Here is a 26,697-nt window from a genome sequence, read left to right on the forward strand (position 1 = left end):
ATAAGTTAAAAAACTTACAGCAATGATGTTACCCTACATTAGCATAAAGCAGCATGGATTCAAACTCTCAAAATTAATTTAAACAAATGTATTACTTTATCAATCTAAAATTATTGAAGCCCTTAATGATCGTGCACAATTGGATTCTATTTTTTTTTGTTAAATTTAATTTTAAGTTTGGCTCAATCGTTTGGTCATTTAGTTATTCTTCATATAAAGATATCATTGAAAATGTTGAATATAAATTGTTTAAATTGTAATATAAATATACCTATCTCAAGGGACTCATATAATTTCCAAATTTTCTAACTGGGTTATGCATATCATGTATTAAAGAGAAATATTTCTGACATTATGTTTTTTACGACTTATTGAATGATTATACTGATTCACCTGAATTATTATTTATAGTTATTATAGTTCATTTTATTATACCCAATCGCTGTTGATCACATTAGGTGCACATAGAGATATATATGATTTAAGTACTATATAGTATATAATTTCGTAGGTAGGTATATAAAATAAATTGCTGCAGCTTGTTGAATGTATCTCATCGGTGTTTTTGCAGATCGTTTAATATTAAATTTTTTCTTGCCGCAGTTAACACATCGACTTTGAGAAAAAGATTAATTTTGCCGCGGTTTACATACAGCTTTTATTTTTTATTCCATTAAAAAAAAAACCGTTATAGTTCCGCATCATATTTTCCTAAAATTTTATCATTATCTAATCTTATTGTTGATAATATAGATTTATTTTTCATGTCACAAAATTTATCTAAACAAATGCGTATTTAGTGTTCAGTCTGGTTGTTATTTAAATTTTAAACTATTAAATATTTAAATATAATTATAAGGTTTGTTATAAATTATTTATAACTATTGATATTATTTTATTATTCGAATATTATTATTATTTTCGCTGTCACAAATCACTATCCGTTCGACTAAAACCGGAGAAATTAAGCTTGCATAAATGATCCGTAACCAATCAGTTAGTAATCTGTTATTAACATATGTCGATCTGCGCAAGCCTAACACATTTATAAATTCAATAAGAGACGCTAACGTGAACCTCGTTGTGGTAATAAACCAAACCGCGTCGTACACTCCATCATTCCGGTTGATTTTTGAAAAGTATCTAATAACGTTTAGTCGTTCCGCGGACAGGATCGAAACGGTACCACGTCCTTACCGTTCGTTCCGTTTCACGTCCCCGAGGTTTGTTGATTTTTCCACGACCCGTTTTACCGTACTTCTCTATTGTTTTTTTTTTCTCTCTCTCTTTTCTCACCCGGGAAGTGCATCCGGAGCTCGACTCGAATGAAAACTCTTAAAATCGTTTTGCAAAACCATTACAACCTTCTGAAAGACGTGTTTTTCGCTGCCGATCCGTTAGGTTAGCCCTATCAGTGGCACTCCGGAATGGTTCCACCGAACTTTTGTCAAACCATGTTCTGAGGTTGGCCAGCCACGATGTTCTTCGTCTTCCAGGCGATCTTTTGCTGCCTGTTTTCCCTTTTAGAGTACGTCGGAGAAGATCATATCTACACTTGTTCCGCATAATATGCCACGAGTACTGGAGTTTTCTGCGTTTAACCGTTACCACTGATTCCTTTCACATTCTACGCAATACCTCAACATTGGTAATTTTCTCAGTCCACGAAATTCTCAAGATTCTACCGTAAGACCATAGTTCAAACGCATCTAACTTATTCGAAACGGCTTTGGTGTTGGAGTCCGAGGTTCCACATTGAACGAACGATTACCGATCGAAAATAACGCGCGACAGCGTACTCTCTCGGTCGGTTAAAACGGAATGAAAAAAAAAAAAAAAAAAAAAAAAAACGACGAACGTTAAACTTGTATGCGAAAAGAACGTAAGCGTTTACGTTTACCATATTTTTCTCTTCGGCAACCCCTCTCGTGTCCGGGTACACCTAGATCGTACACCGTTCGAACTCGAGCTGCCGATGTGTAACGCGATATTGTTCGCAACTCATGTACGCCTACATATTTACATCCGTAGGGTTATGTTACCGCACAACGGTCCGTTCTCGTCGCCCATAGGGAAACACGTTAAAACCGTCGAAATGGAAATTCAACGGCAACGTATCCGCCGGACCGTTTTCGATCGTCACGTGCCGCCGCACCGTCGAAACGTGTCCCTCCGTATCGGGTTGTGTTCATACGGTTACGTAACCCGTTGGACAACACGGACGAACGATGTTTACGAGCGCTCCGCGGACGATAATCGTTCCAGACGTTTCCAGCCGGATGTCGCGTAAAATTATTACTCGCATCGTACGACTGCTACGGTCGTTAAGACCGCTGATCGTCACGTCCGGAAAACGCGTGAACTCGACGATTCGGCGGTCAGGTGCGCTCCAACGCCTCGGCCGCGTGTAAAAGTGCGTTTAAATTAGAGCCCGAACACGAACGAACGAACGCAAGCGAATGCTACCGAACGATCCAACCGTAAACGGTGCGGCCGAACGCGAACGACAGCATTCCTTCGCTTTCGGAAGCGTTCGCCCCAAGAGCGGTGCGATCGAAGAAACTCTCCGTTCGGTTTAAACTAGTGACGGGCACTATCGAATAGTTTACACCGTCGAATAGTATTCGTTAGTAAGCATAAACTATCGAATATTATTATTTTATACGACCGAATAGTTAAATAATAAGTTATAATCATAGTTATAATTAGTTAGTTTATTCGAATGTATCGAATAGAAAAATCAAAATGTTAACGCGTTAACGTTTTTTTGTCAATCGTTATTCTTATCAGTAATCGGTTAACACAACGGTGATTAGGTATCTCGAAGTAAAATAAATATTGTTTAAGCTAAGCTAATTTCAAATTTTACCGAATAATTCAGAAGTCGTAAACTATCGAATAACTGAAGAATTTTAAACTATCGAATAATTCGGAACAAACGAATATTTCGAAAACTATCGAAGAATTCGAATATGCTGTACTATCGAATAGTTCGATAGTACTATTCGACAGTGCCCATCACTAGTTTAAACGGAATTCGGCCCGCATCGCTTTGTCGATACTAAATGTGTGTTTAATAGGCATTTAGGAGCGAAGATTTTTGCGGAACCGAAAACAGTCGAACACGAACGAGCGAACAATGCAAGCGGTCGCGGCCAAATTTCTAGCGAATATGCGTTCGCATTCGTTCAGTAGCATTCGCTTGCGTTCGTTCGTGTTCGGGCTCTAATCACCTTTAAGATGTCTCGTTCGCGTCCGTCGAACTGCACCGGGCACGGAACAATCGCAAGTTCGGGTGAGACAATGCGATAAATGTTAAATGGCATAGCGGCGATTCGAAATCCTACGACCGTTAGCTTTTGAAAAAAAAAAAATAATCGTACGACCGTCCGCAATAAAAAAAAAAGGAACCGGTTCGCGTTATAATGGAAAGGCTAATTATGAATAGCCATAATTAGAAAATATAGATTTCAAACTTTGAAATATTCATCAGTAGGTATCTATATTATGAGATTCTGACATGAACTAGTGGTACGAATTACAAAACAATAAATATCGGTTTTAAATCGCGACTGCGACTTTCATATTGTTTTTTTAATTTTAAATCGTACTTGTTTCATACGTGTATATATTTTTGTAATCGATACACCGATATTGTTATATTTATATTTACTTATGCTCTTTTTTAAATTTCAAACACTAGTCCGCAGGCAAAACAAAAAGAACAAAGCATAACCTTTTTTATTTATTTTTGTCCTACTTTAAAAGCCATCTAGGTGATGGGAGCACGTGAAATATTCGCGGAAATTGAATTTTACCGTTTGGTTCGGGACGAAGTAAATCCCAGTTTTTAATACGATCTCGACGGTACGAAAGAATTCTTTACACTTTTGGGTGCCGCGGCGACGTTTTATAATTTTGAATCGAACGGAAAGGGCCCGAGAACCATTGTACGGGTTGTGATTTGGGGTCTTGCTTTTATAAGTGAATACAAACATACGCGTTTGCGGACACGCGTAAACACGTGAACGCAACAACATAAAACACTTATGGTTGACGGACGTTAATTGTTGAATGCTAAAACACGTGAACACATATCGGAGTCATAATCACGTGAATGATTTTAGTTAATATCAAAACGTATATTATTTGCTATTCATATCCTATAGTTCATCAAAATGATCGAATCTATATTCATGATACGAGTAAGACCATATTTTTCCTAATCGGAGAACTATGAAACTCAAAGCGGAAACACGTGAATACACAATTTCGCGGATACACGTGAATATAGATGACATGGGCACGGAACATTTTAACCAACGTACGTTGAAAATCGAATTTTAATTTCACATGAACACACGAGAGCGTCCAAGTGTCAAACAAGGAGACCTAGTTGCGAATGACCGGTTCGAAATTTTCAGTGGAATGTTCTTTTTAGCTTTAGCGAATAGTATTGGAACAGTGCGCTGAAGTTTCGCGAGATCATGGCGAACGTATGCGACACTTCGCGAAACGCCCGCTACCAATCGAATTGTATACGATTGTCCGCACCGAGGACGAGCAACTTCAAGTTACTAGAGACCCAGATTTTGGACCTTAAGTGTCCAACGGGCCGGGTTACGAGATTTAACCGAAACTAAAACTGCGACCATGCTGCACCCGAACACGATACTACACCGCGGTATAATGAAATACGTATTATCTGTACGGATATATCGTAATATTAAAACGTTTCATTGTGCAAGTACAAATGATGAGTTTGATAGCACATCAGAGTTAGTCCGACAAACGACGTTAACAGTGCACTGCACCATGTTTGGTATCAACGAGCAACGGTTTCTCAAAATGTTATCCAGTCGTTTATTTTTAAATTTCAGAAAATTATATTTCAAAAGGAGACGAGGGCTAGATCATAATGGTTCGCGGCCTGCCAGCTTACTGCGAGGCGGCCCTGTCAAACGCTCAAAGCATCAAGTGGACCAAATATATTGAACGGTTAACTGCGCGGGTTGCGCATTAAAATTTAATATTATCGTAATTAAGTTTTTATTGCGTCGTGGACGGTGGCGAATATACGTGTAGTGCGCAACCAAATCGTTACCAATAACCGCGTTTTCTGTATCGTCCGCATAGAGCTTTGCGCTTGAAAATTTTTAGTCCTTTAGCTCCCAAAAGCCTATACTTACGTTAATTCGACCCGGACGCTGTTGGATATGACGTTTTAAGAAAATACTGTTAAAATTAGGGCGATGCGGTGTCGTGTAATACTACTACTATTAATTTTACTAATACTTCTACGCCATTATTATTTCCATATTTTTCCATATAAATTATGGATGACGAATCGTTTGAGATGTTTATTTTAAATTGAGTTTTGTAAATAACCGCGTCATTGTTGCAGGGTGTTATTATTTTTCGCATTGAATTCGCTTGATTGTATCGTGTTTTTTTTCATTTAAACACAATAACGCAGCGTGTTGTAATTGTTGTTTTATTTAAATTCCGAAAAAACCAAATCCTATTGTAATTTTCACATTTTCCGTTGAAAAACAAAATATAGGGTAAATTACGTATTTTCAGTCAAACTAACCTTGCTCATTTGATAGCAATAAACAATACAATTGTTTTTAATATTGTATTGTTTAGTATTTAAATGTAATGTTTTTTTTTACCACATCCAAATTACTATTTGATACAAAAAAAAAAAAAAAAAGAATAAGCTTGAAAAAAAGCACAAAATTATAAGGCACATATTATATTCTAATTATATTTATTCTTAGTCTATATATATAGGTTATATTATATATAGGCTATATCTGTACGTTATTTATAACTATTTAACATCAATCAATAATTATTAAAATCAACATATCAAACAAAATAAAATATTTCCGATGATATCTAAAAGTAAAAAATTCATAAACCCAACCCGGAGCCTAACATTTATTCGATTTTTAAAAATACGATTTTCGTAAAATTCTTTTATACTGCATCCATATATTCATACATGGTATGTATCAGGGATGTGCAACTCAAAGTTACTAGTGGGTCAATTTTTAGAGTTTTAAAATCTATCGGGTCAGTGTAAAGAAAGTAAAAAACAAAAAGATTATTAAAATTGACAGTTAGCATCAAATACTAAAAACAAATTAAAAAAACTAATTTTGTTTTATATAGTTAAATTTTACGATCAGACCAACACAATAAAATAACTAATATTTATAATTATGTTAGCTCGTTGATATAGATATATATAATATTAAGACATTTAATAATTTAGCTACAGACCAATACCAGATAAGAATATTTATTTTTATCAACATTTTACGATGAGCATAATGAAATTACATACCCATAAACGCTAAAATAATATGAAGTAATTTAAAAATGTAGCACGTATCAAATAAAAAAATTACGCGGACCGCCAGTCGCACATCTCTGGTACAGGGGCGGATCCAGAGTCGTGAAACTATGGGTCAAGCCATTTCAAGAAGCCATTTAATAGGGATGAAACTGAATTAGAATTTAATACCTTGTAAAAAAAAAAAAAAAAAAACAATATGCTCATAAAAGTGTATAAGTATATTTATATTACATTTTAGAATTAGTGATACCACCGATAATGACTTATTTACGATTAATAAATATCATCTAATTTTATCAGCGCAACAAACGTATGAAATAAAATATGATTTACTTAACTTTCTATTAGAACAATATAATTTTAATTATAAATTATGAATTTGAGTCCAAATCAAGGTCTAAAAAGAGAAAAAAAAATTCCAAGAGGCCAATTTTGTCAACAAATATTAACTGTGGGTTAGCTGACCCCCTGAACACCTTCTCCCGCCTAGATCCGCCCCTGCTCTGGTATCTATATAAAGTTCATTCTTCCAAAATTTCAAATAAACCGGAATGGTAGATTTGGTTCAACGTTGATCAGTGAGCGAGCGAGTGAGTGAGTGATTGTATGTAAAGATTTTAGAAAGTAATTGAATATAATTCGATAGCTCAATCGCATTTATCAGATGCACGTCCGGGACGATAAATGCGAATGAATATTTTAAATTAAGTAGGTTTATTTAGAGGAAAGAATGATGGAAATTCAGTAAAACATAATGTTTGTATTAAGCTATTAGATATTATTAATAAATGTTAAATTATATTAAGTCCGTGTGAAAATGTTATAGTTAGATTTTTCCTAAGTTAAATTATGTCGAAAAGTGTAGAAAAATCGATTATTATATAAATATACTTATTAGAAACAGTAATCGTTGAACAATGTTGTAATGGGATAGTGAGAAAATATATATATATATATATAAATATGACGGATTTCATTTGAACTACAAAGCAGCGAAAGGACACAAATAACACATTGAAAACGTGGTAAATTTTACATTATATTTGTATTAAGACATTCATTCTTGGTTCTATTTTTAAATAGTATTAAAAAAAAAATTAGTGTTCGGAACGTTCACTTAAAAATATGTCGTTCAGAAAAACTCGTTTACGTTTATGTTTTATGAAAAAATAAGCATTAATTAAAATTTTTTATTTTATATTAATTACTGCATAATTTACCTGCATTCGATGTAAATGGGAAATTTATAATATATTGTATATGTATATGTATTAAGTATATTTTACTATATGTTTAAAACCTATACTTATACATATTATAATCTATATATATTTAAGACCGTAAATAAATTTTGAATGCTCCAAAAACCTTTCAAATTCATTACGAATATAAACAACAAGTAAATAATATAAAATATTAAAATATTTAAAATATAATTAATTTTTATTTTGTTTTTTTTTATTTTATTTTATTTTATTTATTTTTATTTTAAAATATTTTTTTTAATAATATAAAAACAAGTAACGTCCGTGCTCATGTTCACAAAATATGAACGTGAACGCGTGAACGTGTTTTCACAAACTACGTTTCATTCAAACACTGAAAAAGATCCGATAACATAATGTGTGAATAAATTATGAATAAAGTAAATTATTCAATATCAAAACTGGTCCAATAAATCATTTGTTGACTGCAATGTGTTTCTTTTGTTAAATGATAAAAAAAAAAGGAAGAAACTATCGAAAGTTGTGACATTCATTAAAATATTATGTTAAAACATAAAATTGAAATCGACCATCCGTAAACCAATCAATGCTCAACTGTTCGTATTCATGTACGACAAAGTTTTTATCGAGCAAACTTCGTGAAATAAAATAAAGAAAAATAATAAACTTGAAATGAATTGTAGGTATTATCGGAAAGAAATAAAATGTTATCCGGATATTAAATGTAATCGGTATGAAAAGCGTTTTTGTACGTATAAACATATATTAGCAATAAATCAAATTATACCTAATCCACGTGTGGCAGTAAAATCGGATCACAATAAAACGAAAAACCTGCGACACCTTTTTATACTATTGTGAGTTTTCGCCTCGTTTACTACGATTCGAGTTTGCATGTAAAGGTGACATTATGGATGGTTATGAACAAATGAAGAATGAACAACGAATGATCGTCAATTTTTGTGGAAATTTACGACTTTTCAAATCAAATATTTTTAACTAATTATTGAGATGGCCAGAAATCGATCTCACCTGAGATACAATCCGTGACAATGTTTTTGAAAAGTTGTGACGGACTATTTTCGATGCACGTTTATCACGAAATCAAAAAAATATAACGCAAGCGCCCAAGATCGACTCGGTATTCGCGCTCCGACAGAAATAAAAAATAAAACACACGCACCATAAAAACGGTAAACCACTACCGCCTTACACCATAGCGAGTTCTCGCGGGATCCAGGGACGTATTTTAGGGGTTCCAAATGGGGCGTTCCCCCCTGAGTCCGTATTTGAGGAATCGATCATATGTGGGATAAATATTTCAAATTTTTTAATATGGATCATTTTATATCGATACTTGGTGTCCATACTAGGGCACCAAAACGTTTTTATAACGTTTCAGGTATAACTTTAAACCATTCAAAAAGTGATTGAAATTGATAACAGTTAACGAAACAGAAACGAAAAACGATTAAAACTAATAGCGAATAACATAACAGAAAACGATTAACGATTGAAACATAAAAGAAATTGCCATGGAAAAATATTTATAACTATTAGAAAAATAAATTTGGATCATAGTTATTTTTGTAGAATTGACTTAAATTACAAGGTAATCCAAATAAAATATGTATAAAAAAGGATATTCAAAACAGCAATAAATGTATCAACTAATAATATATAAATAAGCATTACCAATCATAATTAATAAATATGCTTTTTGAAAATACGTCGGATGTTGTCGGTACGGCCCCTTATCAAAAATAATTTTGGTGAACACTAATGAAACATTAGTAATACATCATACCTAAGTTATAAATCGACAATACATACATATTTTACGTATTATGTGAATTTTATTGTTATTGTACAACAAATATGATTGCTTTATATATAAGTTATGTGTTATGAGAATTACAAAAAAAAATATGTCGTTAAAGGCAGAGGTGTATTGGAATGAATACGGCGTCTACCCATCATCAGATTTTTCGATTTCCAGCGTATTCCTAATGTAAAATATTATTTTACGTGTAGACGCTTCTAAAATAACTCGAAAATAAAAATAATAATAATAATAATAATTTCATAGTTCATTGGAAAAGATTGTTATATACCATAAAATTGATTGAAATACTTATTTGTTGAAAATCACAATGCACCTAAGTTATAAATTAACAATACATTCATATTTTACGTAGTATGTGCATTTTATTGTTATTGTACAACAAATATGATTGCTTTATTTATATGTTATGTATTATGAGAATATAGTTAAAGGCAGGGGTATATTGGTAAGTATACGCGGCGGATATACGGCGTATTCACATCAGCAGATTTTCGATTTTCGGCGTATTCCTATTGTAAAATATTATTTTACGGGTATACGAGTAAGCTTCTAAAATAAATAGAAAACAAAAAAACTAATAATAATTTAATAGTTCATTGGAAAAAATTGTTGTAAACCATGAAGTTGATTGACGTATTTAGCTGTTGAAGATTACAGTGTACGCTGTGTTTATAGTATTTTGTTAACTGTAGTGAATAACATTGAATAAAATATTATGGAGTGTGAACATTCAGCCCATGTTTCTTAAATCTGCATTATGTAATTTATAACGCGCCTGCAAATGTATATTATATCTTGTAGAGTTATATTTTAAAGTCTTAATATAAGTTATAAACATGTAGTTACAAAGGATTAATTAAATTTTTCCGAACGTATCGAGCGAAACAAGAAAATTTATTTTAGGATTAATATCCATATTTTTTTAGTGCGTATAACCACAAATATACTTACCAATACAACACTGGTTAAAGGTAATAAATATTTAATATAATATTTAAAATGTGTAATGTTATTTTACATAGTATTGATTGCTAAATACTACATTTGAAAACGTTTCAAATTTTACATTAATCAAAATAACGCAAAACGCTAAATTGTTCATAACGATTTAATTGCCAATAACGGTAAACGGAAAATTTTTTAAAAGTTTAAATTTATATAACGTTCAAACGCTTAAATTGAATAATGTTTAGATTATTAATAGCGTTAAACGCTCAATTGCTTATAACGTTTAAATGTCCCATAACGGTAAACAATATATATTATTTTGATGTAAGCCCTGGTCCATACTCAGTGAGAAATCAAATAAAACACAAGCAAAAATTTCAAAACACAGATAGGTGTTAAAAATGAACTACATAAAAGTCCGTTCTAAGTGGATCCGGAATTAGATGAAAAAAAAAATAAAATAAAAAAACCATAAATATTAAGTATTCGCCTTAAATATTACCAACAATTTTACTTGTGAATATTGTGCCCGAATCGAAGAAAAAAAAATCAAGGCCCCCTCCCCCCCGCTCCCTAGAAATAAGTATAAATACGCCCCTGGCGGGATGCCCTAAGTATTCTACGACGGGCGTGAGAAGGCCATTGAAAGTTAACGAAAATAATCGTCGGTTCTCGTGGAAACAATGAACGGTTTTTCGATCCATACGTAGTCCGTATTATGATCATGGAGATGACCGAAAATCGATTTCAATCGACGACCATCTGTGTCTATGCCGGAAATGTTACGACACACAATTTTCGATACATAACCGTTAGATAAACACGGTGTTAGCGCTTCGTTACAAAAAAAAAAAAAAAACATAACACACACACACACACACCGCCTACAGTAAAAAACGGTTGGACCTCGTCGCCGAATGTTGTTCAAAATGCAGCCCTACGGACTGAAGCTCACTCGATACGGACGATTTGGTGCGCAGAGTACCTAATAAAACTACTGTTTTTTTTTTTGTTCTTTTTATGCATCTTCGACCTGTCTCGTTTTATTATAGAATTACTGCGGCCATTACGTTGACCGCAACGGTTATCAAATTATTATAAATTTTAGTATCACCGCAGTCGTGTCGTTACAGTTTTACGTGCCACATAATAACAGTTATAATAATAATGCACCGTAATAAACTCGCCGAACAAGTACTATTTCATCGAAACACCGTGCACAACAAAACGTACCTATTGTAGCGGTGCGCGCGTGACAAACTTCACACCACCGTTACACCCCGAGCTTTCGTCTGGAGTAGCGTTTCTTAAACTTTTTCACCCGTGGAACCCTTTTTGATGTCCACATTTATTGTGGAACTCGTATTTTTTTTTATAGATTATTTGTAAATAAATTATAATCATATAATAATATTGTATTAAAGATATTTAATTCAAAAAATATGTTTAAATAAAAATAATTGTATACATAATACAGTGGAGCGTCGATTATCCGCACTAATTGAGCCCGAAGGGGGTGCGAATAATCGATTTGTGCGGATAATCAAACAACCATTGAAAATTGTAATATAAAGTTAAAAACTAATTTACTAGATATAATACTAAATATAATATTCATACACACACACACATATATATATATATATATAATGTAACATTATAGTACACGATATAATATAACGAATGATAAAACTAAATTAAATTAAACTAAAAATAAATTTGTACTCAAAAATTTTATAGTGCGGATAATTGACGTGCAGATAACCGATGCTCCACTGTATGTATGTAATTATATATTATATAATAATACTTTAATAATATTTATTTTAATTAGACAAAATATAAATTTAGACCATTCCATACGGCTTATACGTTGTTATTTAATATACAAAGATTTTTTTTTCTACAATGCAAACATTTATTCACCATTACTAATCACTAGTTTACTAATTTCTAATTTAGTTGGACATTTTAAAGTAATTTTCAAAAAAAGTTTTAAAAAATTACTAAATCTTCGCGGAACGCCAGGGTAACGCGGAACACAGTTTATGAAACGCTGGTCTAGATGATCGTATTCTACAACGGGAAATGTGTAAAAGATGAATGTTCGACTTGGTAAAAAAAAAAAAAAAAAAACACGTACAACGATAATATTAAAGAATCGTTATGTCACACAACGTTTTGGACTCGAGGGGTTGCCGCGTGTTCGTCAATTTTAACACTCCGGAAAACGTGCGTATACGTTCAACGCAGTAAGAAAACATGTTGAAAATTGAAAAACCCGGAAAGTGAATGCACCGAAAAAATGATCAGGAGACTCTGCTAATAGTAAAATGTCTCGGTCACGCGTGTACAATCATAAGCAATGTAGAATAACAATAATAATCACGGGCCAATGGAATTACATGAAATAATGTAGAAATATTTTAGGCTACCGAACGGTCGAATACGTTTTACCTTTTTCGGTCGAAATATCGGGTGATGATATCGCGCTCAGTCGTTTATACGGAAGTTATTGGATAAGACAATGTTGAAAATAATAAAACCGAAAATTTGACCATGCTCAATCGTGTGTAACTGATAATCCATCCGTGCGTTTCGAGTCGTAAATCGTTATTGTCTACGCTCGTGACTAGCGGTTCTAAAAAAATAAAGAAAACCCTCTTTTTGTGTTCGTAACGGCAAGCGCTCGGAAACGGTCGCATCGTCAAAAGGATGCGAAAACAAAGAAAAATTCTTGTAACCTCTAATCACTGTGAACAATAAATATTTGTAACTTACTCGTAGTACCTGCGGGTTAGTCGATCGATTTCGATTGACACGCAAACGCCACAATGGCGATCGCACCCCCCGGTTATTATACGTTATCATGTGCAATCGTGATGGATGCAATATTAAGTAATAATAATAGCGATAGCATAAGTATCGGTTATCGCGATTTTCGAGACGATTTCGGGTTCGAAAACGTTCAGTTCCCGCGCCGTCCCGTCGCTCAAGTCCCCCCCCCCCCGGGGTAAGACTTACGGTTCGTTGCGGACGTCCTCCATGATGGCGGCGGGATATTCTTTTGCCTTTATCGGTTATCCTTTTCCACACTTCCCCGGTCGCGTTGGCACGAATCGAAAACGCGTTCGTAAGAGTGTCCCGGCCGCGGTCTGACCACGGAATCAGGTGTTGTCGACAAGATCGTGCAAGCGGTACACCGGTTGCGACTGCTTCGTCGTGCGCGCGCGCGTAGCGGGTCGGCCCGAGAACATTGTTTCGCGTGGGCAGGACACCGTTCGAGTAACCGTTTGGCCGCCGCATTTGAACAACGCACCAGTATACGATTACACGCAGAGACGCAAAGAAACACACACACACACGCAGTGGCATAGACATGATTTCTGAAAGGGGCGGAATCAAAAAAAGAAAACGACATAGCCAAATAGGAGGGGAAAATTGGAAAAATCCCCCACCCTCTCAAAACTTTTTACTTAGATAGTGTCGACAGCTGACTTAGTACTTTTATTGAAATATGAAAGTAAGTTATTATTTTTTCTTTTATTATTCATGTTTGATTACTATAAAACAGCAATAACTAACATTATAAGTTATAAAAATGATATGGTTACTTTTATTTATTATCGGGCGTAGTCAGATGCTAGTAGATTTGAATATATTATAGATCATGGTTATAATTATTGTCCGGAAGTTCATGCACTAAAAACTATCAAGATTTTTTTTAAAAAAAACATAAAAAGTTATTTTTGTTTTTGGTCAAAATAATAATTAAAATATGGGGAAAACATGCACAGTTTAATTATTAATTAATATGATATAGGTATTATGTTGTATTTATTATTTTGTAAACGATCGAAAACGGGCGTTGCTTAGTTTTTCCAACGAAATGTTTGATTTTAACATTGCTTTGCATAAATCTTTGTTAAAATCAGATTTTTGTGATGGTTGAGTCGTGATAAGCGGTTGCGTTTAACTACTCTTTTTAGCTTAACAATTAGCAGGTCGATCATGTTTCTCAGTTTTTCAATGCTGAGTTACGCAAAAACGTTTGTCACTGTTCACCTTTACTTCGAACATTTTACAAAATAAAACAACTCCATTGGATGCAATATATGTTCACCGAATCCGGCCACGTAACTATAAATTCGATTCGTTTCGATTTTTGGCATTTTAAAATTAAAGGAAACCGATATAAAAAAATCATACTACAGATCGCACACGACTAAACTCTCAGAATATTCTTGTATCGTGCTGTCACGACAATCTCGATAGTTACTAAATGATACTTTGAATACTTGGAATTACCTACTTAATGCTTTCCTAAATAATAGTTTTTTCGGATCTGTTCTCAGAGTATTCGAGAATATAACGACTGTCGATTACTTAAGGTTTTAATTAAATTTAGCTAGAATTATTACCAGCTTTATCGCCTATCAGGATGTAAAGTAGTAATTTCACAATATTAAATTATTAAAGTAAGACCTATAATTTCAAACAGGTTTTCTTTTTATATTGGCGACGTTTTTATTAACAAATATATTTTAAAATATTCTTAAAATCCGACATTTTCATGAAACATTAATGTAAAAAAAAATCACAAGTAAATTGCAATGAAGTGCAGTAAAATGCAATTTTATTTTAAAATATGCACATTTATATAAAAACCCTCGAAATATGCGAAAATATGCGAACTAAAATTTTATTTTTGAACTCGTCAGGTGGTGTTCAAATTTGTATCTCATTGATCAACTTTTTGATGCACTCATATTCGTAACGCCGAAAGTCAAATTTTTCAATTTGATATGATACTTTAGTGGGCCGGTTAGTAAATGATTATGGACCGCAGTTGGTAACCACTGAAGTAAATCATTAAAAACGGGGTAACGTTTTTTACGCACGGTGTTAGAAGTGATGAAGGGAACTCAGCGAACGCTTCGTGTACCGCTCTACTTCAACCCCGATAGGAAAATAAGAGCATCAGTTATAATTAAATATTATTATTATTATATTATTTATTATATATATAATACTATATAATCGATGATAAGAGTGTAAATAAGCGGTGGGAGTGGCATGATCTCTTACAGAGATTATTAAATGGTAATTAATTTGGTAGAATAAGCAGAAAAGAAAGACTAATTAATTTAATGATTTCGTTGGTTAGAAAAATAATATGTAGTGAAAAAAATACCATATTTAATACTATTTTCAATGGAATAAGTAAAAAGTAATACAAATAAAGATTTAATATTGTACAGTGGATTTTTACATCGTGAAGATAAAAAACAAAACAATACAATATATTAGTATTGCATAGAAAGGTAAAGATAAAATAATTACGATAAACATGGAAATTAAAAGTCAACTCAAAGGAAAACTCACATAATGATGTTGCCGTTCTACGTAAAATCCAATGCAAAATGGCTGTGAATAACATAAAAGCGGCTGTTCATACATAAAATATTCCACATGCTATAATATGTACTATAGAAATAGCAAGGCTGGGAAAGTTAACGATTTTTTTTAACTCGTTAAGTTAAAAGTTAACTTCGAAAAAAAGTAACTTAACTTAATTTAAAGTTAAAATTTTCCAATTTGCAAAAATAAAAAAATTGCATACATAATATTAGTTTTTTTTACGCTCAAAACAATTACTGGGGAAATTTAAAATTATACATAAAAGTATTAACTAGCTATCAAAAAACCAAAAATCAAAAATAATATACCTTCACAGAAATATAATAAACTAATAACAATATAATATAAATTCTAACGAGATGTGAAAAGAACACATGCTAGTTGAATAATGAAATGAAATTGGAAATTATAACACAGTTGTTTTGTGATTAATCCCCCATCGACACTAACTCCCATGGTATTTACTATTTTCACAGAATATTCTTAGGATTTCCATGGTTTTATAGCAGGGCTTGAAATCGAAAAAAAAAATTCGATTTTAATTTCAATTTTGATTATTGATATTAATTTTTTTTGATTTCGATTTTGGTTTCAAATATTGATATTTATTTTTTGCAATTTCATTTTTGATTCGATTATCGATATTCATTTTTTTCATTTTCAGAAATCGGATGGCACAGGGATTTACATGTATTATTGGTTTGTATTATTTTATTAATAATTACTATTGTGGTGACTATTGGTCTGATCATAAACTGACTCAAAATGTTTTTACGACGAAGTCATCTTTTGTTGCAGTAATTACACGTTCATTGGTAGAAGTTTGAAGAAAAATAAAGAAAACACTTTTTAAGTTATAAATGTGATTTTATTATATTACTGAAATACAATTTAATGGTAGCCCGATAAGTTAACGTTGTAAGTTTAACAGTATCGGTCTACTCATAATTCTGGTTACATTAGACTTAACATTTAATTAACTTGGTTATTGTCGATCACCTCTCCCTCCTTAAATACGCCGATGTTGGGAGGAAGCCATCCTACTATGTGGAAATTTATTGATGGAATAAAAAAAAATTCATAATGTAGAAGATTGAAATGAGAACAGTTTAATGCTGGAGAACTTTATAGAAAAAAAAAGTACAAGGACGGTGCTAAAATACTTCATTTGATAATTACAAATTACAATACTAATGATAATAAGAACTTTGTAAAAGGTATAGCATATAGTTTGTCGTTTAATGCCTAGTTGTTATTTCAAAATTGCTCTTACTAAAAGCCTAATCGTATATTTTTGCTGTCTTTATTTTCATTTATTTATATATTATTATTTATTATTACTATTTTTTTTTTATATTTATTGGACCGCACCTGTCGGTTTTCTCCGTCCGCCACATTCTCACCGTATGAAAATACTTGAATATTTATATTATTAACCTTAATAGACAAGACCATTTCGTACACGACATATGCATTAATATACTTTTTTGTGTTTCGACGACTGGTTTTTTTTTTTGACATCGTATTTGGAGTTTTATGACATTTTTTTTTGTTTTTTCGGATCTATCAGACCAAATAATCAAGTACTTGGCATATATTTTAATAATAATAGTATTTCATATAATGTTCAAACGGTGATAAGTTCTATACGGTGTCGTTCGTTGGTTGTTTAGATTTACATGTTAGAAAACAACTTTTTCGATCACCACGGTCGTGCGGCGCACGGAGAGAAAACCAACATGTTTTTTCCTTAAAAGAGCGGTTGCCAACTGGCGCGTGTGTCTAATGTTTGTTAATGCTATTGGACCCATACTTTATTGTATTAATTGATATTTAAATTTATTTGTATTTGTTTTTTCTTTTATGGATTCCGAGTGAACCATGTAATGTCTTACCATATAATATGATGCGATTTATTTTTATATTTATTGTTCAATTTCTTTTTTTGCTTCTATCCGCTTAACACGTAATTTCTAACGCAAAGATCGTCAACCATTATGTTTTCCGTAGGTAAAAAGTGTTAGGAGGATGATATTTTGAATTTATCACCAGTTTTCCAAAAAACTCACGGTGAAATTACCGAAAAGCGGTGACATTTTTGAGGATTACTCGATTCGCTGTTCTGCCGCCCCAGAGACACGCCTAATTAAGGGATAGTTATGGTAAATGCCGCAACGATCATGACCGGCGGCTCGAGTAACTGCACCGCGTAATAAATTACAATATGTTTATAGTAACATTACGCAGTGCAAATATTATGTTAAAAGCCTCTCGCGTGTTCCGAGTTGTAGAAACGGTCGTGCGCTATTCGGAAAACCAGTTTCTTTACCAATAAGTGTCGTGGAGGAATTATGCCAGATAGAAATTTATGCGTGACTTAAACGGACCTTGAAGCTTTGCCAGTCGGAAAAATTTGATACGATTATAACGTAGTTTATGATTGTCATAGTTCAAGTGGAATAGTTTTTTTTTTTTTTTTTAAGTTTTAAATAAATTAGTCGGAATGTTTTATTTAAAACATTGAGTATATTTTGTGGATGAATGTTTGAAGGTTCAGCAGAACACCAATTTTGGACATCAAAGACTGATCTTATAATATATTTATAAATAAACGTCCTGTAGATGTATAAGACTATATAATAGTTTCGATCAAGTGGTTCGAATTCACATATTTCATATAATATAATATACACGGGAAAAAAAATTACTAAAATTTTATGGTCACGGAAAATGTAGTAAGAATCACTATTTTATAGGTAGAATGACTAAAACAGTAAAGTTATTAAGGCTATATAAAAATAGTTGGTTTCAATAGTGAATATTACTATATTTTATAGTTAATTTTTTTTATATGTTTTAATCAATTATATTTTATAGCTCAGATAATTGAATACTATAGCAATATATCAAATCACTAAAAAATATAATAAATCGTAACGGTCGAAATGTAACTCGGCGAAAACTGAACACGCGCGAGTAGCTAACAGAAAGGTAAAATAAGGCAAGAGGCAACACGCGTGGCATGAAATGAAAATTCTTAAGAATTTTGTCTCTTACAAAACCTATTATGAGTTAATGGATGGTGGTCACCATAACCCTTTTGTCAGTCGTTTATTAATCATATTTTGCAACACTCCTTCAAGAAAGTTCGACGTACGACGATTCTCTAAGTTTCTACGGATTCAAGTCAAAACGGAAAGTTTTTTACACTATATACTAAATATGCAGTAGATTATTAATGTATACAGTTATTTTCGAGTTTTGTTCAAATTATTTAAATCAGGGGTCGGCAACCCGCAGCCCGCGAGGCAATTTTTTATGGCTCGCACAAAGGTGGTTAATTTTTGTGTTTTATATTTGTTCAATAAAATTTTTCATATAATTTTCAATACTATTCAATTCTTTTTTCTTTATAAATAAAATCTAATCTAATCGTCAAAAGTTGATGTTTATTCTATATAGTTAGGTAGTCAGTTTAATCTATGAAATTGTTATTATTATCTATTCGGAGTCGAAGATAATGATGACTGCACCACTCAGTCATAGGATAAATTAAATATACTTATATATATTTAAAACTTAAAATTTTAAATATATTTAATCTATGTATTTAATACATATGTATCTAATATATTTAATCTATGGTGATAGTTACTTTGCGTTTTTAATAGTTTCATTTTACAAGTAAATCCAAACATTATGGCGACTAAAAAAAAAGAGAAATTTTTGATGGGAATCGGTTTTTTTAACAATTTTTGGGTTGATTTATACTTTTTCGTCGAAAACAAAGGTAAGCCATTATGTTTAATTTGCTAACAAATTTAATTTTTTCCAGGAACATTCGTATTTTTTACACTCATATTTCTATGTAAAATAATCAAATGTAATAACAATACAATTATTAGTATATATTATAAGAAAAAAAAAAAATTATAATGTGGCCCTTGATAAACATTTGAAGAAAAAATATGGCCGTGTGATTCAAAAGATTGCCGACCCCTGATTTAAATAAATATCTACTTACTACATACTCCTTTAGTTTTTTAATTATAAATCCTATTACTAAGCTGTCCTAATTATTTCAAATTTATATTTTTTTATATTATTTATTGTAAAAAAACGCATACTATTTTTCGAATGAGAACGCACCACGTCGCACATGATAAGACACCAAGATAAGACCTGGAACAATTAAATACTCCACCAATTGCAATTAATTAGTATTAAATTTGTTGTATAACATGCACGGACTTGACCAGATTTATGTCCGCCGCCCATGGTGAATTCTTATTTGATAAAAGTAGTAATAATATATCTTATTGTTATTTATTTTTGGAATATAACTATATACAAAATTTTAAGTATGTTTTAATTAGTAACTAAATAACCAGTAAATCTATAACACAATTGAAAAAAAAAAATAATATTTTTTTTACAAAAACGAAATTATATTTGGATACCATATTTAACAACGTTCTTTTAAATTTTATAAGTAAAAGCATGTACTAGCCAAAATAAATAGCAATTATAATAGGTAAAATTTGAATGAATATAATATTGTAATTTGATAGTAAAAATAATATACATGACAGCAGGTACTGCTAAATATATAAAATAATTAATTATAAAACTTGGTTACGAATACTTAATTTTATAGTAGTGGTTATTACGAGTATAGCTCAATAAACTCTTAATTATAGTAAATTAAATTTCTGCTGCAGTGATATGAACTAAACTTCCAGTTCTATCTATTATAAATTCCATTGTGTACTACTATAAATACTGTTTGAACAACTAAATTAAAATATATATTGAACAATAAAATTTTAGTAAAAATTACTTTATTTTCTTGTAACAAAGACTATAATAACTTATTTAGTACATTATAGTAAATATCACTAACATTATAGCTATCCCTATAGCGATTATAAAATACTGTTAAATCTACTATTTTAATAGTGGGTTGAACTGTTTTGTTTTTTCCGTTTATATTATGTTATTAAGATGATTTAAAAATATCAGAATAAGTTTAAATGTTAATTGAATGTATCAGGAATTTTATTTTTATTTTTTTTTGGCTTGTTACAGGGCACTAGACTTTAAAATTTAATTTTGCATATTTGACTTGGTTTTTTTTTCAAAATTTATTTGTATGTTTTCACAGTTTTTTTTTTTATCAAAATCGGTCATATTTGATAAAATTTCAATTCAGACCTGACACAGTCCTTCGTCGATGATGTAGATGCGTCAACTTCATTTATAATGAATACTTTACTATTGTAATCACCGAGTGTGGTTGAATATCACCGTTCCATTTCAAAGTTTAAATTTTATTCACTGAATGGTACGAATAAAATATTGTGAAATTGATATGTTTTCTTTCCTGTTGTTTCCTAACATTATGGCATTACTAAACATTTTTATGGTACATTATAAAGGAGCCGTTTTCGTCAGTGGACAAGAATGACCCACACAGCATATGCATATTTATTCAATATTTAATATATATTTAAAAAAAATTTAAATATTTTATAAATGTTTAATATCTATCGGTTATAAATTTTCTAAAAATTGAATTAAGTTAAACATTTAAACAATTTTAAATTTTCATTCATTTTTAAATATTTGTTTTCGAGTACTATACGAGATTCAGATTCAACACGTAAAATAAATTATATATTCAATATTGTTCAGTAAATACTGAATGTATGTAATTACTCGTATTTATTATCTGTAAAACCAGTGTGTGCAATTATTCTTATTATTGTTATCAATGTTTATTATTCTTATTATTATAATATTTATTATTATGATAGCCGCTTATCAGACGATATCGTTTTTTTTTGTCTTGGTCGAACTGTATAATATGTAACCAGTCGTATTGCATGCGTGTACAGATACGTGCGCCATAATATATGTATCCGTTTATCCGTTTTATTTTTATTAATTATTTTTGTAATTTAAACAATTCTAAAATCGTATAAATAATACAGTCCACTACATCAATTAAAACGTGCGTATTTATAATTTCAATTCATGGCGCATATGTAATGAACATCAGCCCAGAAAACGCAAAATTTGGTCCATCGGGCCGGATACATACCACGACATTAAGTCAAAGTCAGTCAATATCCATCAGCAGTTATTGTTCAAGTATTTGTTTGAAAACATCGTAAATTTTATTAAATCTATATAAATATTATAGTGCTCAGTGGAAATAACCACGCAGACCACATAGTATACGAAGTGGTTGACCTTGAAAGCGCAGAGTAGTATACCGTCTCCGTCAACGGCGTGACATCAGGTCAACGAGGTAACAGTCCAAATAATTTCAAGGTGCAACTTTATTGGGCATGCCAGCATTCACTTCGGCTGTAAGGTAATTGCAAGTAGATGCATCGCATACACGCGAAATCACATGTTTTTTTATTGTCATAAATCATAAATATAGATCTCGGTGTAGGTCGCGTGGATTAAATCAATTGCATCGAAAGCATTTATCCGGTAAGATTAATCTAAGTTAATAAATTAATTTAATAGGTTAGGCATTAAGTAAATCATTAGTTAAGTTAAACAAACATATTGTTGATTGTCGGGTCTTTTTCATAATTCCTTATGCATAAAATTATAACAGCAAGGAATCAACATGGAAGAGGAAGCGAAACAAAAATTCGCAAAGTTAATCGGCCGACAGGATGTATATAAAGGTATGACCACCAAATTACAAAAATACCTTGAAAGTTTTGACAATATACAAGATATGCAGCAATTGCAAGTACGTCTGAGCAAGTATGAAAATGTATGGCAGTCATTTATGGCAACACAAGAAGAAATTGAGCTCCTAGGTCCATTGAAAAATCAATTTAATGAACGAGAAAGTTTTGAGAATAATTATTATAAACTAGCAAGCAGCATAAAAACATACATAGAAGTGAAGACCATTTCAACAATACAGGATGTTAAACACAAATCCATAACACGGATATTCATGGCACCAATGCTACTTCCAAAATTTAACGGTGATCCGACAAAATGGTTGACCTTTAAAAATAAATTTGAAGCTCTAGTACAAAAACATCTTATCAATTCAAAAATTCCATTACTTAAAAGACGCTTTTGAAGACACCAAGTAATGTCATCGAATCAATTACGATATTAGCATTGAATTACACGATCGTATGGAGTCTCGTGCAAGAACGTTACAAAAATAAACAATTCATGATAGATCTACATCTTAATGGCATTATTTTGCAAAATTGTGGCTCTAAACTTCTTACGCCAAACCGGTCCAGCAACGCTAAAATGTCATTGACCGCTTACTTGTAGACGATAATATGACTCTCTAAGTATGCCCTTAATTTCTATAAGAAATAAATCTCACAGTTCCAGATTTTAAATTCAGATACAATTCTCCATTTCTGGTTCCTCGGAATTCTAGTAACTTAATTGTAAATAGTCCAAAGTACCAACTCTTGAAATATTGTAATAATATACCTAATTTCGTTTTTAATCTTTCATTTATACTTTCTAGTTAAGTTAAAAATGATTGTTATGAATAATTCTTAAACTAAAAATTGTACTTTCTATGATGAATTTTCTATTTTTTATACTATTAGATTTTAGTTTGTATGTCATTTCTTGTATTATAACTACCCTTTTGGGAGTGTTAAAATTATATATATTAAAATAAATAAATAATATTAATTTAAAAGATTTACGAGTCAGATGTTAATAGTTTGAGCTTACAGTTTTTAAAAAAAGCGTTGGTTTTCTAAAAATCATACTAAAATAAAATGTAAAACTTATAATTGTGATTGAAATACATCCAAATATTTCATGTACGAGTATGTCCTACTACAAGGCATATTAGCTTAATATTTCAACTAGATTATTGCAAGCAGCATTTTTTGGTACGTTATTTTTGTAATTCAAATTTTTTATTAGTCCGACTGCTAAAATTATATGTATGGAATCAATTTCTAATTTATTTTTCGGGTACTCACGTTAGTAATAAGAAATGAATCAATTCCATGCTGTTGTATGAATTCGTTGTCCATTACGATCATTGCGAACGTGGTCACATGAAATGAGAGCCATCGTATGCGCGGGTTACTTATTTCCATAACATTTCGCTTCAATCAAATATTTATGCACACTTGTTCTGAGTGAAATGTTCTGTATTCGTTCAATCGCCCTGAAAACGGTATAAATATATATTTGCATATGGTTTGGTCGATGAAAAAAAAAAACAAAAAAATTAGAAATACAAGTATGCGTCTCTTGTCGGACATTGGTTTTAGGTCTCGTAACGTTAATCGGTGGTGATTATTTGGATAGTATTTGTTCTTCCACCGTTGCGGAACATTAACTCAAATTTATCGACAACACCAGGGGAGGCTAATGTTTTGAGCATTTAACGACGGGTAACTAATAAGATCGAGCAGCATGTTATACATTGCTATACGGCCGCAGTGCGGGTTGACGGTTGCGCTTATGTGATTAGAGAACGGATAAAAACGTTTGGTTAATTTTTCTATGCGTGTTTAACAAATCCATACATAATATGCGTGTGGTACACGTGTGTTATTTATTTTTTTCGATTTACAGGTGATTTGATTTCGTATGATTGGCCATCGTACTACGGCTATAATCGCGTTTTCTCTTCGTTCAAATGAATCGCATATCGTTCATCGCATATTCCGTAAAAATTGGTGACGAACTAGAAGAATGGGCAAATCGTCTGTATATCCCGAATCCATGTTACGTTCGAGCAAACTATAATTTCCGTTCACAAAAGTTACAGATAAAAAAAAAAAAAAACTCTAGTAAAGAATCGAATTACGTTTTCTTCTGAAGAAATTCGCGACTTATTCAATTTATTCATCAGTATAAATAATATTTTGAATCATATACACTGGACAAAACAAAGTTACTCGATTTAAACTGCTTTCATAAATGCACTACGATGACGACTGTCACAATAGTAATCGAATAAACAACCGAAATTTATGCAGGAAACACGAGCATCGCCCATTGATATTTCCAACAGCCGTACATTGTCCATTATTTACGATGAGTATAAATTATCGTACGAATTATTTTCTGATAGTTATCGGTCGATTAGATAATTTATTTATTTATTTATTTAATATAACTATTAAACCACGTCTTTGAACGGCAATTAATTTACGTTTTACAGTAAAACCTTTAAACACCGGACATTCCCGATCGCCGCTGTTTTGAGAGAGAAGTAAAGTGAATTTCAATAAAGTCAATTAATTACCAAAAAATATCGGTTACTTTACTTTTAGTAAAAATGTGTTAGCTTGGATTCTTTATGACTTCGATGCTTAGCCACTTCGTATGTCATGTTTTACTTTGTATGTCAAGGCTTTTTATAATTGGACTATGCTGGAGAACAATTAAGTAATCTGTTTGTCGATAGAGGAAATGTATCCCCCAATGTCTCCATAAGGCTTCATATTTCTAAAATGACGTTAGTATACTGGAATCACAAACATGACTTAATACCAACAGGACAACTTCACATGATATAAGCCAGAAAAATGTTATATTTTCGTTGAAGCGATATCATTTCAATGATTGGACGGATAAGATAAAGTATAATGTATAATGTAATGAAATATTGCTTTACAAATAAGAGTGTCAAATTTTTACCCTGGACGTTCTACAATAAATTTAAATTTACGAGAAATCTACAAATAAATATCAATGTAAAAATAAAAAATGCTGAAAGAGTGTCCGTAATTTATAGTTTTTCGTATTTAGAGATTTTTTTTATAGACAAGAGGTGCAAAATTTTCTGGTTTCCAAAGACGTCCTTACCGTTTAGAGGTTTTGCTGTGCACCGAAGGAACGTGCAAAACGGTAACAACCTAATAACCGAAGTGATCGTCTAAACTCGACCCAGAACGCATATAACGTTGTGTCTTATGCTTCATTTACAAACGTTCCGGACGAAAAACAGTGAACACACAAAATGTAAGGTCGTACGCGAAAAGCGAAATCGCTCTAGCGTTTCTCTCCGAGGCGCGTTTAGCGATACGAGTCGGACGAAAAAGTTATTCCTACGTATTTGCGGTACGCGGGGGAGAAAAAAAAAAACACTAACCAGAGCAAATCGTAAAAATATATGGCACGTGTGCGACCACCGACGTATTACCGACCGCCCCGAGGCGGCTGTACCGAACCCGAGCATATCGATCGTTGCCCGCCGTTTTTCGGTGGTCCTGTTAGAGCCGAATCTTACGCGGTTTTTCCTGATCGGATACTTTCGTAACTTTAGAGTCTGTATCGGGTCCGATGAACGAGATGTTCGGATGCCGTCCCGGGAAGGTGGATATATCATAAACCAGCGGCTAGTAGTGCGAATCATCAATTTCGTAAAGAAAATCTAAGAAACTCACCTATAGTTTTTCTTATGTACATATTTGATGTATATACACGTCAGTTGTTACGAGAAGAATAAAAAATAAATAATTGTTAAAACTTAAAAAACTTCATTGAACCTGATTGTTAAAGAGTTAAATAATTTAATGTGATCTTTGACATCGGTTGTCCACCGCAAGAGAGCCGATATCCGGATTGAAACTGGATGGTTTTCGCTTTAAATCACTCTCAACGTTTAGTTTATTCCCATATTTGTTTTTTAGTAGAAAAATAAGTCGTTGTAAGATGGCCCATCAAGTTTCTAAGATAAATTTTACCGATTGTTGGATAGTATTGCCGAAAGCTTAATTATTTTATATATTGGCGTTAATGGTGTGATTTTAAAAAAACCGATTGTGGAATCTAATCACACGAAAGTTCAATCGATGAATTCGCTTCGCTGGCCGATATTTGATATTTTAACCGAACACGTTGGTAAT

At 32.0% G+C, this 26,697-nt stretch overlaps 2 protein-coding genes across 4 annotated transcripts in view; one reads left to right on the top strand and one right to left on the bottom strand.

Moving 5' to 3' along the window:
- The window catches only part of LOC112687477 (facilitated trehalose transporter Tret1-like), a 42,882-nt gene extending 29,294 nt beyond the window's left edge, over nt 1–13,588 (bottom strand). The window contains exon 1 of the mRNA XM_025560199.1: nt 13,412–13,588. Coding sequence (XP_025415984.1) covers nt 13,412–13,434 — 23 coding nt within the window. The 5' untranslated portion in view covers nt 13,435–13,588. The remainder of the gene's footprint in view (nt 1–13,411) is intronic.
- Nucleotides 13,589–21,652: 8,064 nt separating this feature from the next.
- Nucleotides 21,653–23,298, top strand: LOC112687430. 3 transcript variants are annotated; one of them, XM_025560130.1, is made up of 4 exons: nt 21,653–21,928; nt 22,014–22,187; nt 22,260–22,312; nt 22,443–23,298. In XM_025560130.1, the coding sequence occupies exon 4, from the start codon at nt 22,455–22,457 to the stop codon at nt 22,926–22,928; it is 474 nt and encodes a 157-aa protein (XP_025415915.1). In that variant the 5' UTR covers nt 21,653–21,928; nt 22,014–22,187; nt 22,260–22,312; nt 22,443–22,454; the 3' UTR covers nt 22,929–23,298. The 3 variants fall into 3 exon arrangements, with proteins under 3 accessions (XP_025415915.1, XP_025415914.1, XP_025415913.1); XM_025560129.1 differs by having other exon boundaries at nt 22,272–22,312; XM_025560128.1 differs by having other exon boundaries at nt 22,014–23,298.
- The last annotated feature ends 3,399 nt before the right edge of the window (nt 23,299–26,697 follow it).

The sequence above is a fragment of the Sipha flava genome, unplaced genomic scaffold, assembly GCF_003268045.1.
Source record: "Sipha flava isolate LNK unplaced genomic scaffold, YSA_version1 34_pilon_pilon, whole genome shotgun sequence".
NCBI classification, from domain to species: domain Eukaryota; kingdom Metazoa; phylum Arthropoda; class Insecta; order Hemiptera; family Aphididae; genus Sipha; species Sipha flava.